The 12,996-nt window shown below is 41.8% G+C and overlaps 1 protein-coding gene across 4 annotated transcripts; it reads right to left on the reverse strand.

The window, feature by feature from the left end:
• Positions 1–9,984, reverse strand: LOC108889167 (cardiac-enriched FHL2-interacting protein). Of its 4 annotated transcripts, none has more exons than XM_018685532.2 (4): positions 9,793–9,984; positions 9,414–9,698; positions 9,227–9,328; positions 1–7,846 (listed from the first exon to the last, which is right to left on the reverse strand). In XM_018685532.2, the coding sequence occupies exon 4, from the start codon at positions 7,711–7,713 to the stop codon at positions 5,338–5,340; it is 2,376 nt and encodes a 791-aa protein (XP_018541048.1). In that variant the 5' UTR covers positions 7,714–7,846; positions 9,227–9,328; positions 9,414–9,698; positions 9,793–9,984; the 3' UTR covers positions 1–5,337. The 4 variants fall into 4 exon arrangements, with proteins under 4 accessions (XP_018541048.1, XP_050922257.1, XP_050922258.1 ...); XM_051066300.1 differs by having other exon boundaries at positions 9,227–9,331; XM_051066301.1 differs by having other exon boundaries at positions 9,227–9,331; positions 9,414–9,715.
• Positions 9,985–12,996: the final 3,012 nt, after the last annotated feature.

Raw genomic sequence — 12,996 nt, forward strand, 5'->3', positions numbered from 1 at the left:
TCTGTAAAAACAGTTGTTTTTTATTGGAATGGATCACAGACACAATACAGCCCTGCTTTACTCTAATTTAGAAAAATGCCAATGCAACAAACTTGCAATACCAATTCTCCTTCATGTCCTCTGCTCATTAAAAACATTAATTGCAATAATGCCAGTTCAAGCTTTTAGGCAGTATAAATGAAATTTGTGTTGTATCAAACATATTCAACAGGTGTAACTGCAATTTCAACTTTAGCATGCAAAGAACTTTAAAATTTAGGTGCGCGGACACGATTAGTTGAGATCAGTAACAAATTAAAGATATTTATTTAATCGATTCTGTTTGTTTCATGTATCTCTTACAATAATTAAAATGACTGGAAAACTGTCTGGTGGAAAAAGAATCTCAAGGCAACAAACTTTTCAGATAATAAAAAGCCACAATACCTGAAAAGTAGTAGAGACTTGAAAACCTCTGTAGTTAAATATAACAAACTCAGCATTTACAATAAATATTCCACATTTACATTCAGGCTTACCCTCTCTCTTTACACTTAAATACATTATGTACATGGATCATCCATGTCCTTTATCTGTCTCAAAAATTGCACATTATCTTACACAACTCCCTCAACTCACATTCAAACAACGGCATTCAGCAGCAACTATCATTCATCCACAAATTCATCATTATCTGTCAGTTCACACTCAAGTCAAACACATGCCTCCTCATAAACACAGTAGAGGCCTCATAAGCTTCACTAAGCCCACGCAGCTTCTGTGTCTCATGAAAGTTTAAGGTAAGTAAAGCAAAACAGGAGTCAAATATCTGTAGTGAGAAAACACTTCACCTTGAAGGAAAAATCCACCCTTTAACACCTGAACACTGTTAAAAATTAACAGGTATTGCCGATGTACCTTGCATTTCTGGGTCCATTTTGTTGCTTGTTGTATATTTTTCTTATAGAGTATATACCGTTGTGAAACATCAGACTGAGATATCTCCATAGCATAGGATTTTTAGAAAACAGAGCACTTCTTTCTGGAATTACCATCTTGTACAATCATTGAACAGTCCAATGGGGGAGAAATCCATCAACAAATACTTTTGCTTGCTTAAAAATCCTTGTGGCAAATGTAGAAAATCACTTAACTGGAGTAAAAGTAGATAAGGCAGGTTGAAGATGGGAATACCAAAACAAAAACTTACAGCACTTGATCACAAAATAATTCCTGGAATGCAATGAACACCACAATTTGTTGACACAAAACAGCATATGAGGAGGGTGGATTTTTCCTTCCAAACCTCAGGGCCTATCAGCTTGGACAGTCGAGCTCCTCAGTGCCCATGAACTCCCCTAACATGTGGTCATGTTGACCATAGACAGGCTCTAAATATGGATGTCCCTCCTTACAGTGCATTTGCCTTGACCTTTCCAGGTGTCTCTGCTCAAACTCCTCCGGCTCCACATGAGGGGCTTGGATGGTAGCTTTCTGAGCCATGGGGGACAGAGGCACCGGGACAAAGCCGTGGTAAACAACCAGAGGTGGGGTCAAGACCTCCATGGGGGATGCCTGCGGAATAGCACCCTCTGGTGGCTGGACTGGCAGCTGCACGTAGCTTCTTGTTTCGGGATCAAAGAAGGTTTTTGTCTTGACCTGTACAGGCATGTCTACGAAGAAGTACTGCCCTGAGTCTGGATCCTGGAGGAGCTTGCGTTGGGTCATAGGGAAGGACTGCGTGACAATGGTGTGCTCAATGCTGGACTGGCGAGAAAGCTGGCTGGTGTGGCTGGTGTGGCTTGACTGGCGGGACAGCGTTGAAGGCTGAGGTACTTCGGTGCTGTATGCATCAATACTGTGACTCCTCCTCAGTAGGTTGTCTCTGCTCACCTTGTCTCTGGCTCGGCCTCTCTGCTGAAGCTCATCCATGATGGATTTCTCAATGCGGTGGGCCCTTGGATCAAACCTCTCGTTGACTGACATATCAGCGACTGAGCCTGCGTTCCACTTTATCTCCTAAGTACCTGTCAATGCTTTGTGATCGCTGGAAAGGCCTGTCTGACATTGGTCTCTCGCCGACATGAGCTTTGTACACAGGTACATTACTGATGACCCTGTCAGTGCTGTAATGCCTTTTATCGGACTTCTCTCGGATGTGTCTGTCAGTGCTGCGGCCTTGCCTTTCTGTTGCAACACTGGGTAGTGCTTCTTTGCTCTGGTTGTTGCTATCTACTGAATCATGGCTCTGCCTCCGTGTTTTGTTGTTCATTTCTGTTCTGTCATGATGGTTTTCGCTGTTGTGGCCTCCTCTTTCATGGTGTAGTTGCTCACTTCTGTCATTGCAGGTTTTACTGTGGTGATTTTCACTCTGATGATGACTGTTTTCCATTTTTTCTCTGTTTTTTTTCTCACTGCTCTTGCTATTCCTGCTGCTGCTGCTACTTTTTTGCTCAGATTTGTCACCCTTGTGTCTTTCTGCTCTGTGTTTGCTGCTGCTTTGAGACGACTTGTGGGAGGACTTCTGGGCCTCCTCCTTCTTCAGTCTTCTATTTGCCAGCTTAATGGCTTTGAGAACAGCCTTTTCAGATTTGGGTAAAACAGCCGGTGGTTTGGGTAGCCCTGTTTGGCTTTCATTACCACTGCAGGTGGATCCCGAGTGTTCACTGGGAACTTTTGACACTTCACAGCCTATCAGCACTCCCATTTCATCAGCTGTGTCAGCTGTGCTGGTTGTTAAGCTCTCCACTCCCTCTGATGATGGACTCACCCCAGAAAGTCTGTCCTCCTCCTGTGGGACAGTGAGGAACTGCCCAAACTGAGGTTTCTTTGTGTTTTCATTTTGTAGATTTGAAGGCGAGAGCAGCGGAGGAGGTGATTGGTTGGATGAAATCTCTTTAGGTTTGAAGATTTCTACAGGAACTGAAGTGCTACCACTGGCAGCTGTTTCATTAGCCGGTGGGAGGTCTGGATTTTCCTTCACTTGATGTAACTCCTCCTCTCCCCTCTCTAAACCACCTAGATTCCCTCTTGGTGACCAAGGTTGTACAGTCTTCTTCAACTTAGCACTGAAAGTATTGTCTTTGACTTTGAATAAGGCAGGGATCCCCAAGGTTGGTGAGAAAGTGTTAGAGGGTGATAATGGTGTCTGATTATTTTCATCATGAGTCAACTTTTGGTCTGTGGTGGTATTTTCTCTTTCTTTGCCATCATTGTATGGTACTTCTGTTTCTTTTTGAGGAGATGTTATTGGTGACTTTACAACCTCTGGCTCACTCTCATGATCACTTAGAGAATAATAATCCACTTCAGTCCTCTCCGAATCCTGTTTCGTGTTCCGTGAAACATTCCGCAATCCCTCATCGACCTCCACCACCTCTCCAATCAAGTTCTCCAGTGAGTGGTAAACAACTGACTCAGTCTCAGTGTTTCTGTGCAGTGCACTCTCCACAGAGAAATAGGAAGATTTTGAGGACAAGCTGGCTTGATCAGGTGGGCTCTGATTGACACTAATACCATTTACCAGCAGTAAAGGTGATATTATGTTTCTGGGCATTTCACTAAGAGTCTCTGTATCCACGTTTATTTCCTCAGCAGTTCTGTTTATTTTGAGTGGTTCCTCTTCAGCTACTAGATTCTTAGTTTCATTACCATCTGGTGTAATTAAATGGTCTGGTTTTAAAGGGGCCTTTCGCTTTATCTTGCGCGTTTCCAGTGCTTTAGCATTGCTGCTTTCAAATGTGGCTTCCCTTGTGGGGCTCATATCTGTCTGCAGGTTATTCCCCTCATTTTCATCTTCTCTGAATTTTGGTGGTAAGTATAATCTATTTTCAGATTGTGGGTAATTTGAAGGTAAGACAGGGCTCACTCATTACTGCATCAGTTGCAGTAATAGATTTTGAATTTGCACTGTTAAACACATCCCATAATCCTTTATCAGAAGTGGTTTCATTTACACTGGGAACAGCCTCTTTTTTGAACAGGTTACTGTCTACTTCTTGTTTTCCTGAGCCTGTCTTCCTTGTCTCATTTAAGTGTACCTCACCATTCTCACATTTCCCATCTCTGTTAAAGACATCTTCACCTGCTGCATCTTGTGAACTATCTATTTCCTTAGTAACACTTTCATCTTCTCTATTGCCTCCTTTTTTGCTCCTGGGGGGAACAGGAGGAGCATATAACTTTTTGCCTCCAATTTCATCAATCAGATTTTCTCCACTGTCTTCAGACATCTGTTTTTCTACATGTCTGAAACTCATTTCCTCTGATTCATAGCCCGGATTAGCAGCTAATTTATCATTAACTTGTTTAGCTTTACTTTTAAGGAGTGCGTCTAGCTCATTGCCAATCTTGTCCATGCCTGGCAGAGCTATCCTACCACCCCATCTGTGAGTCTCACCAAGTCGAGGTTCAGTTTGTGACAGAATCTGCTTCATGTGATTGTGGTCTCTCAAATCACCTAACCTTTCTTTTAGTTCTTTCTCTTTTAGCGTGGAAGTGCTGCCATTTTGTTTTTCCTTGCCCTCCATCATAGAGTCTTTCATAGCTTTTTTACGTTGCTCTACCCTTGTTACATAACTTTCATCACTTGCGTTCTCATCAGTTATTTGATTTGCATCTTGATCTGTTAATTTATTCTTTCTCTTCTGCCTTTCTGAGATGATCTCTTCAAGTGCCATTTTGGCTTTGTCATAATTATCATTTATAAGTGCTTTATTTACAATGACGTTACTGTCTAATTTTGTGAAACCCTCCTGCTTTCTCTGTTCTTTCTCTTTCTTTGCAAATAGGTCTCTCTTAGCTGATGTGTTCCCTCTCATAGACAGCATGCCCTTCTTTATATTCCGAAGTTCCTTTGAGATCAAATCATTCTTAGCCCTGGCCTCCTCATCTATGTTAATAACCCCTAGTTTGTTCTTAGCATTCTCAAGAATACGATCACCAAGCCTTGCTCTCTCCAGCTCTTTCAAAGCATGCAAATCATTAATTATATGCTCACTATCTCTTGTTTCTTTTAGTGACTCATCATCCGTCTCCATTCTCCTGTTCACATTCGAATCACCTTCTTCACATTCCTCTACTTGTTCATCATCCGTCAATGCATGTCTCTGATGCTTTATATAATTGTTTTGTCTGGCTGAGAATATGCGTTTGGCCTTCCCTTGTTTTGAGACAGATTCATTTTCTTTTGGTGGTAAATCTAGTTTTGCCTCCCCCAAATCACTATTAGTGGGCTTGTCAGCATTATATGTTTGCTGTTTGTCAAGAGCAAATTCAATATCAGATTTTGCAAAAGTTCTCTTGGGAACTGGTGGAGGCTCTTTCTTGACATTACTATTTTTGCTAGCCAGAGCTGCACTAGCTTGTTTCATTTTTACTTTGAAGTAAAACATTGTTTTCTGCCATTAAACTCTCCCTATTGCTGCTAAACTTTTCCTTTGAATAAGCAACCCTATCGTCTATTTCTCTTTCCTTCATTTCTTCTATTTCTGAAATCGGCTTACTGATGCTTTCTGACTGAGCCGCAGATAGAGCTCTATGTTTTGTTGCATTAATTGCTTCCCTTGCTGCTCTGATCACATCCATTGTACTCATGGTTTGGCCGCCAGCATCTTTTTCCTTAGAAGCCGGCTGCAATCCAAAGTCTTTTTCTTTTGTGTCTTTCACTGACTGTTTTGTTTTGCCTGGTACATTTGAGGGTCTTTTCCCCACCAAAATATTTGATGACAACCTCTCGTTCTCAGTTGCTTGGGGTGAAATTATGGGTGAACGATCTTTGTTGACATTTAAAGTATTTGGTGAAAGCCCTGTGGTTGTTGGCAGTGTTTTTGGGGACTTTTCTTTGTTTAGCATGAGTGGTGAAAGTTCATTTGTCTCAGCTGGTTGGTCTATGTGCACAGGAGCACCGGTGCTCAGAGGGACTTGAAGATATTTCATATCACTGTCAACAGGGCTGGCTTTCTTGTACAAATTCAGAGAGGGATAGTTTTGCTTTTTAGTCATTGGGCTCTTGTTCTTTTTTGAGTGTATAAAGGGTGAGATAGGATTCTCCTCACCAAAACCACTGTTACCAGCAGCCTCCCTCTTGGTTTGCAGTAGATTTGATAATAAATAATCATCTGACAGAGGCCTCTCAGTGTCTTGTTTTGTAGGATCCACAGTCGGGCTGCCAGCAGGTTCCAAGATAGGACTGCAAACCGTCTGTCCATCTTTTAAAATGGCAGGAGTGCTTAAGCCAGATGCATTGCCCTCAGAGCCAGCTTGTGGATGTTTCAAATGATCTGATTGTGGAGATGGGATGCTATCCTCAGGCAACTCTAAAGTTTTGAATTTAGGTGGGCTGTAACGGCTTTTCACCCGTTTCCTGTTGTCTTTTAGGTTGAAGAGGATGCTAGAGGCTAGCGATTTGTAGCTGTCCCGCTTGACCGGAGGTTCAGGGGTCACTTTGGCCTCAGAGTGTGGTCTAAGTGGAAGGTCAAGGGCAGAGGGCGAGAGGACTCCTTGGAGGATTTCTGATGTTTCTGTTGGTTGTCTAGAGGGAATGAGGGGAGTCATAAGTTGGCAGATACTGAATGGAGTAGAGGCCAAAGAGCTGACTTCTTCAATTGCTTTCACCTCTACAGATTTAGCCTCCTTTTTGACCAACAAAAGACTTTCATCCACTGTCTTTGCATAATTGTCTTGAATTGGTACCCCAGGCTGATTGACTGGAACAGTACTTTTTGCCCTGGACCTGTTGCGCCTCCAGGGGGCAGCATTCCCATCCCCTCCCTCTGATGAGCACCTCTTCTCAGCTGGGGTTGCTGAAGGCTTTGGCAGGACCTTTGGTGGAGGAGGCGGAGGGATGGGTTTAGGAGCAGTGGGTGGAGGGGGCTCAACTACTGCTTTCTGGCATGACTGTGCCTCTTCTGTGTGCAGAGTCTCTTTTCTGTGTGCCTCTGTCAGCTCCTTGTAAAATGGCAAGTCATACCATTTAGGGATATTATCTGTGGGAAGAATAGACGTGACTGTCTCCTCTTGCCCGAAGGGGAACCGGTTAAAGTCTCTCCATGTTTGGAAAGGGCTAAACTCACTGTGGAGGAAAAAGTTTTTGATGTTAAGTTTCCTTAGTTTGACAGTTGATTTCCCATTTTTGATCTTTGAGGATTTCCCTGAGAGAAGGGCAAGATCTTTGCCAGTTTTGTTTGATGAACCATCGCCAGAGTGATGGTTCTTGTAATGTCTCTCTGTGAGATTGGTGTGATAATCCGAGGAGAATTCCGATAGCTCTCTTTGGATGCTGCGAAGTGCCGACTTATCCCATGATTCCCCATTAGAATCTGTCATGCCTCCATTTTTGATCAACATTCCCTCACAGCTTTCCTCTGTGGCACTTAATGCCTTAAGGAAAGATGACATGTGGGACATATTATTCTGTTGCTGCTGTTTCCATGGTTGGGCATCATTTTTGTCGTTTTTGTTTTGCCCTTGCTTTTTAGATTCCTTATGATGTGTCTTTTTAAGAGGCTCCCCCGCCAAGGGTTTGTGGCAGCTGAAAGGTGAGTATCCATACAAGAACTCGTCGTTATAAACTGCGTCATCTCCAACGCAGAGACTTCGGAAGGCTCGATCGGTGAGAGTGCTGACCTCCCGATCAGTCTCGTCCATAAACAAGTCGCTGAAGCCGTTGGGGAAGCGATGGTGGAGCATGCTCCCTACCCGATGGCTCATGTGTCGCTTTTCCACACAGCTCATGATGTCAACAAGTGTCTTTCTGTTTTGTGCATCACCAGTCTTGACTCTTCTACAGCCGCTGCAGCACTGTAGGTCCTTTGGTTTTCTTCCAGCTCACGATAACATCAAGGAAGTGGCAGGATTTGTAAACTTCCTTTAAAAGAAAGTGAAATCAGTGTCAAGGCTGTGGTTTTTAAGTTATGTATTTGGCTGCATATTGTAAGCTGTGATTATATCAACATTTCAGCAGTTCACAAATGCGCAGAAAGCTTGGTTGATTGACATGATTACTATAAATGGTTTTGAACCCTGTAGTTGCACTGATGACCTTTATGTACACGACATGTGCTACTTCGGCCATGCTGTCACTATGCAGGCAGCAGACAAACACTTCATACCATGCGCTTGGCTATTTTTAACACTGTGGTGCCTTAAGTTGTGAGCACTTAGCATACTGTTTGTATCCCACTCCATTTATAGGAACAATATTAGAAAAGATTAACATTTCCTTTGTTCATGTGTTGTGCATTTCAAAAGAAAGACCCACATTTCAACCCCTCAAATGCAATCATAGCTTTTTCACATTTAATTAATTTGTTGGGTTAATATACAGACGACAACTCTGCAAAGCTCTAGAACAATATGTGGACCCTAAAGTTTGCACCACAGAGCACAGGAAATGCAAGTAAATCATCACATCAGTCACAGTACGCCTCAGCAGCAGCTGCTCTACTGTAGCTTTCTTTAGCTATCTGGGTGAGGTCTTAGAATATCTCATTAACCCATTTATATGCCCTGACCTGGGAGCATAGCCACTGGCATATAACTCAACTCTTCAACAATCCACATAACCATGACTCTCCTTATAAGCAGATGAGAGTGATTGAGACAAATATAAATATAGATATTCCATGATTCTGCCGCATTTGATTGTATATGTGCTTTAAATTGATAGTTTTAATTTTTATGTTTTGTTTGATCAGTGTAGCATAATGCCAAGCAGTCCTTTCGCCCCTTGCCCTCATGTTCACAGTCAAGGATGATTTGAAGAAAAGCTGTGAAGTATTAATTCATTATTATTATTATTACTATCAAAACCTAACTACCCAGGTAAAATTGCTAGAACCTAGTGACTTTACTGTATCTTGAGCCTAACTTGCAGAAATGCTTTGGCTTTCCAATAGACTTTGGTCGCCAACAATCTTCCAGCTCTTATAACCACAGATCAGTTAGCAACCACGGTACTTTCCCCAGCATCTGCTCGTGTATTTATACCCAAGGAATGACATGCCCCAGTTAACTATACTGTATAAAGGCACAACTATTGGAATATAAAGATGTATTTTCATCAAAGACATGACAATGATTTTATAATGATAAAAAACAGGCAGGTCCTCTGGCCCTCGTGCTGTGGTACTATTCAGTTGTTTAAGTTTATAAACATGAAAATTACTATTACTATCTTATATCCTGTCCACTGGTTTTCACTGTTCATGTCTTTGTAAACATCCATATAATCACACTGCTCCCTCACCTTGGTGATGGGTCTTTCATGCTGAGTATAGGGGTCCAATCTAGAACCTGGTATCAAACACAAATCCTCAATTTAGAGTCCAAGAATCCAGTGCAGTACCACCTGCTGAGAATAAATTCGAGTTAGCGGCTGTCATTCATGCTAAACAGACTTTTCCCATTGAAGTGGAAGAATAAAGAAAACTCACCGAAGTGAGTCAAGCCTTCAGATCCATGTTCAAATGCACTGGTGCGGCCAGGCTCCTGATAGCGAGCTCAGAAGATACCAAAATAGATGCACAAGTCGCTGTGGCCAAACTGAGCAGCAACACAGGTCGCAGCTAGCTAGCTCACATTGGAATAACCAGTGGGTGTCGAGTGGCAGGGCAAGGCAGACCAACAGGATGAAATGGACACTGTCATTGGTTATTTTGGTAACTAAGCAGTGAGGGCTGATAGGTTCCCACATCGGTCCTCTCTTTACTGTTAGGTACCTTTGATGACAGAGGGCCTTCATATCAGAGACAATTAAGCAACGATCACTTGAATCTCAGTGGAAGCCAATGCACAGGAGTGGACTGTACTTACCTGGTTGTTGGCACCATTGGTTAACATTTAGAGGCTGACTCATTTTGCCTTTGTCACCCAGGGAAACAAGTGCTCTGATATAGCCCATTGCATCACATATTTCCAGATTAGCGTGACAGTCCCTGAAGCTCTACTTCATAGTTGGAGCCAGATGTCTGCCAACTGATATGACATTGGTGGGGCTGGGCTAATAACTGTTGTCCATGCTCTGTTTACAAGGCTGTGTTGTGGACATGAAGGTGTCTGACAGGGTAGTCTAGTTTTAGGACCAATGCAGCTGTTGTTGCTGTGAGATTGAGTTGAAAAGGTGGGGGCATTTTGTTGACTTGCCACCCTTCATGAGTCATAGGAAGTCAATGGATGAGGTCACATGTGAAGGATGACCCTGAATGTAGAAAGTTGAGTGTTTGAGAAATATGTGTTGTGTGGGTAAACTTGTTTTTATATGAGCGAGCAACTGCCTACTTCTTGTACTTTAACAAGGTGTGGTCCAGAAAAATTAGTTTTAAAAGCCCTAAATAAACGTTGCTGAGCCTCCGCGGCTCCTACAACAACTCTATGACTCCATGGCCCCAGCATCCACAGAGCTGCACTCCATCAAGGTGCCATATTTAAGCTAGTCTATTTCTGTCATGCTGTATTTCATAAGGTAACAGCCTGCCTCTGCTGACTGCACCTTCCACACTTCAGCTAATCAGTCAAATGCTAACTTTGCACATGCAAGCTGACTAACTTTAGGCATTGTCACGGTCCTCACATTAGACAAATTTATGCTGAATGGACAGATACTGTATACTCCAACTATGTCTCAGTCAAAGTGAGTCAGTCAGGTTAAAAAGGTCACTTAAAACTATTCTCCTTTGATAAGAAAAGGATGTAAACATCACATTTAATTTGTTGCACTGTAGATATTGTGCAACATGGTGTGTTCATTTTTAACAGGGGAAAAGTCCCAGCATTGTTTTTGGGGAGATAGACTTACTTGCTCAGCAGTGTGGGAGTATCATGTTGTGAGCAGAGATACTGTATGAGAGCATTTTTCTTTTACTGTCCACACTCATGTCTTGCCCAGAATAAGGCCTCACATGCTCCCTCTTTCCCCTCTCACAAGAATCCTCCTCTAGCCTGTCTCTCATCTATCTCTGTTTGTCTCCAACCCACCAACAGCAAAGTAGACTCAGTGTTTGGGTTATCTATCCAGACTGATTCCATATATCCTTGCCAAAAAGCTAATGCACGTTATAATGAGAATTAGAACTTCAGACCAAAATCTAGCTTTATGGTTGAAACACTATAAACTGTAAACTTGAAAGATGGTTGTAAATGTTTGCTGTTTCATCATTTGTGTAGGGTATTGGGCTGTAATAATTACTTTTTTCTTAAAGAGTTACGCTCCCTCACTGGAACTTTTTAAGGTATCTGCTTGTTTCTAGTCTTACGAGGAGTTAGATTGAATCATATTTTGACTCAAAGGATATTTCACTGGAGAGACTATCCAAGACATGTTAGCATGGTGCAAGTGGCTAGAAACTGGTTGTAGGTGGTTAGCTTTTGCCAAAAGTTGTTTTATTTACATAGTGTGTCTTCTTAGCTAGCTAGCTACAAACTAGTAAGTCTACATATAGAATAGTTATTTTGTACAGAGTTTGGAGGACTTTGTTTGTTTGTGAGATAATATATCTTTTTCAATGAGTAACTGATAGCATGTTTCAGATTTCCATCCAAATTTAGCACAATTTTCAACCAGGTTTTCATAAAATCAGCAAAAGAAAAAGCAAGTTATGGCACGTTTCCATACATATCTGTTTTGTGACTATTAGATTATTTAGACATAAATTTACAGAGACAGACATTATATATTTAACTATATTTTGGCCAAAACATAACTTACATCAGACAAGTAGATTATACTCTCTCTCTGTTCTTCTTTTATCAACAATACAGTTAAGTCAGCCTAAGCTTGCTTGCTAATATTAAGAGCTTAAAGCATAATAAACAAAACATGTTATTGTCTGTTACATTCAAAGGTTTTGGCTCACACTTTAGATTGCTTTGGCCTGCAAACACTTGTACAAACAGCTTTAAAAGCAGAGAGCAGACAAGTTGGACAGTTGATCTGGACAACAGACACCCAAAAATGAAGTCAAGTCTGGCAGACACGGGATCCAACTTTTGTTTGTGCCATTATGACTGACACCCACATGTGTTTTGGTTGGCTATACCACGAGGACCTAGCAAGCAGCCTGGCTCATGCTCTTTCGTGCCTGCTGAGAACTGGGACAGGCAGACAGGGGGTAACTAGACTTAAGGACTGACAGGCTAGTAAACCCACAGTATGGGAACGTTGGGACAGCTGGGGCAGATAATTTACAGTATAAAGATCAGGAATATTCCCATATAATGAGACACAACACACAGGTTAATGGCATCCTGATCAGTTGGCAGTTTAGTCTTTGTTATAGAGCACCAATATCACTTTTTCACACGACTCCTAACAACAAATTTCACATTTAATTATTATTTCCTGTGCGTGGTGAAATGACAACATGTTAAATAGGTCACTCTGGAAATGAAACCTGCTACATGAGCAAATCTGAAAGTGTAACACAGATTTTATGTTTCAGCAGAAGTAGTAAATTTGTTTTGATCTGACTAGTAGAAATGTACTTTTCTGGTTTCACGTACGCAACCAATATTTGCCTTGTGTGAGAGGAGTAATGACAGGACTGCAATAACTGATAAACTCAGGGGCTGAAATGACAGCAGGCTGACCAGTCAGAACAGTTACAACGTCATCATTGCATGAAAAAGTCAAGATGATAGTGATTGATGGAAATCAGCTGCTAAACACACCATCAGCTCCATGGTAAACTGACAAATGCTTTAATGTTGCAGTAAACAATCTGGGTATATAGGAGAGGCTAGAAGTTCTCAAGCAAAGAAAGACCTACCATACAGAGAGCAAAGAAAACTTTCATAAAGTGGATATAACAAAATCACCACTGTCATTATCACTTGGAAACTGTATCAAGAGATGATAGATGTGTATAAAAACCAATACATTCGAACAAAATCACCCCATCAAATGTGAGGGGCCTTGCATTTTTGCAATTTAAAGGGACACTCAATTCAGTCAGACAGATGCATAATCTAATAATCAGCACATCTTTGAAACCCACAATGCTCAGGAAATTGCTCGTCATG

The sequence above is a fragment of the Lates calcarifer genome, linkage group LG23 (genome assembly GCF_001640805.2).
Source record: "Lates calcarifer isolate ASB-BC8 linkage group LG23, TLL_Latcal_v3, whole genome shotgun sequence".
NCBI classification, from domain to species: domain Eukaryota; kingdom Metazoa; phylum Chordata; class Actinopteri; family Centropomidae; genus Lates; species Lates calcarifer.

Bases quoted from the DNA above. Each gene is read 5' to 3' on its own strand.
- LOC108889167 (XM_018685532.2), bottom strand. From the start codon at position 7,713: ATGAGCTGTGTGGAAAAGCGACACATGAGCCATCGGGTAGGGAGCATG.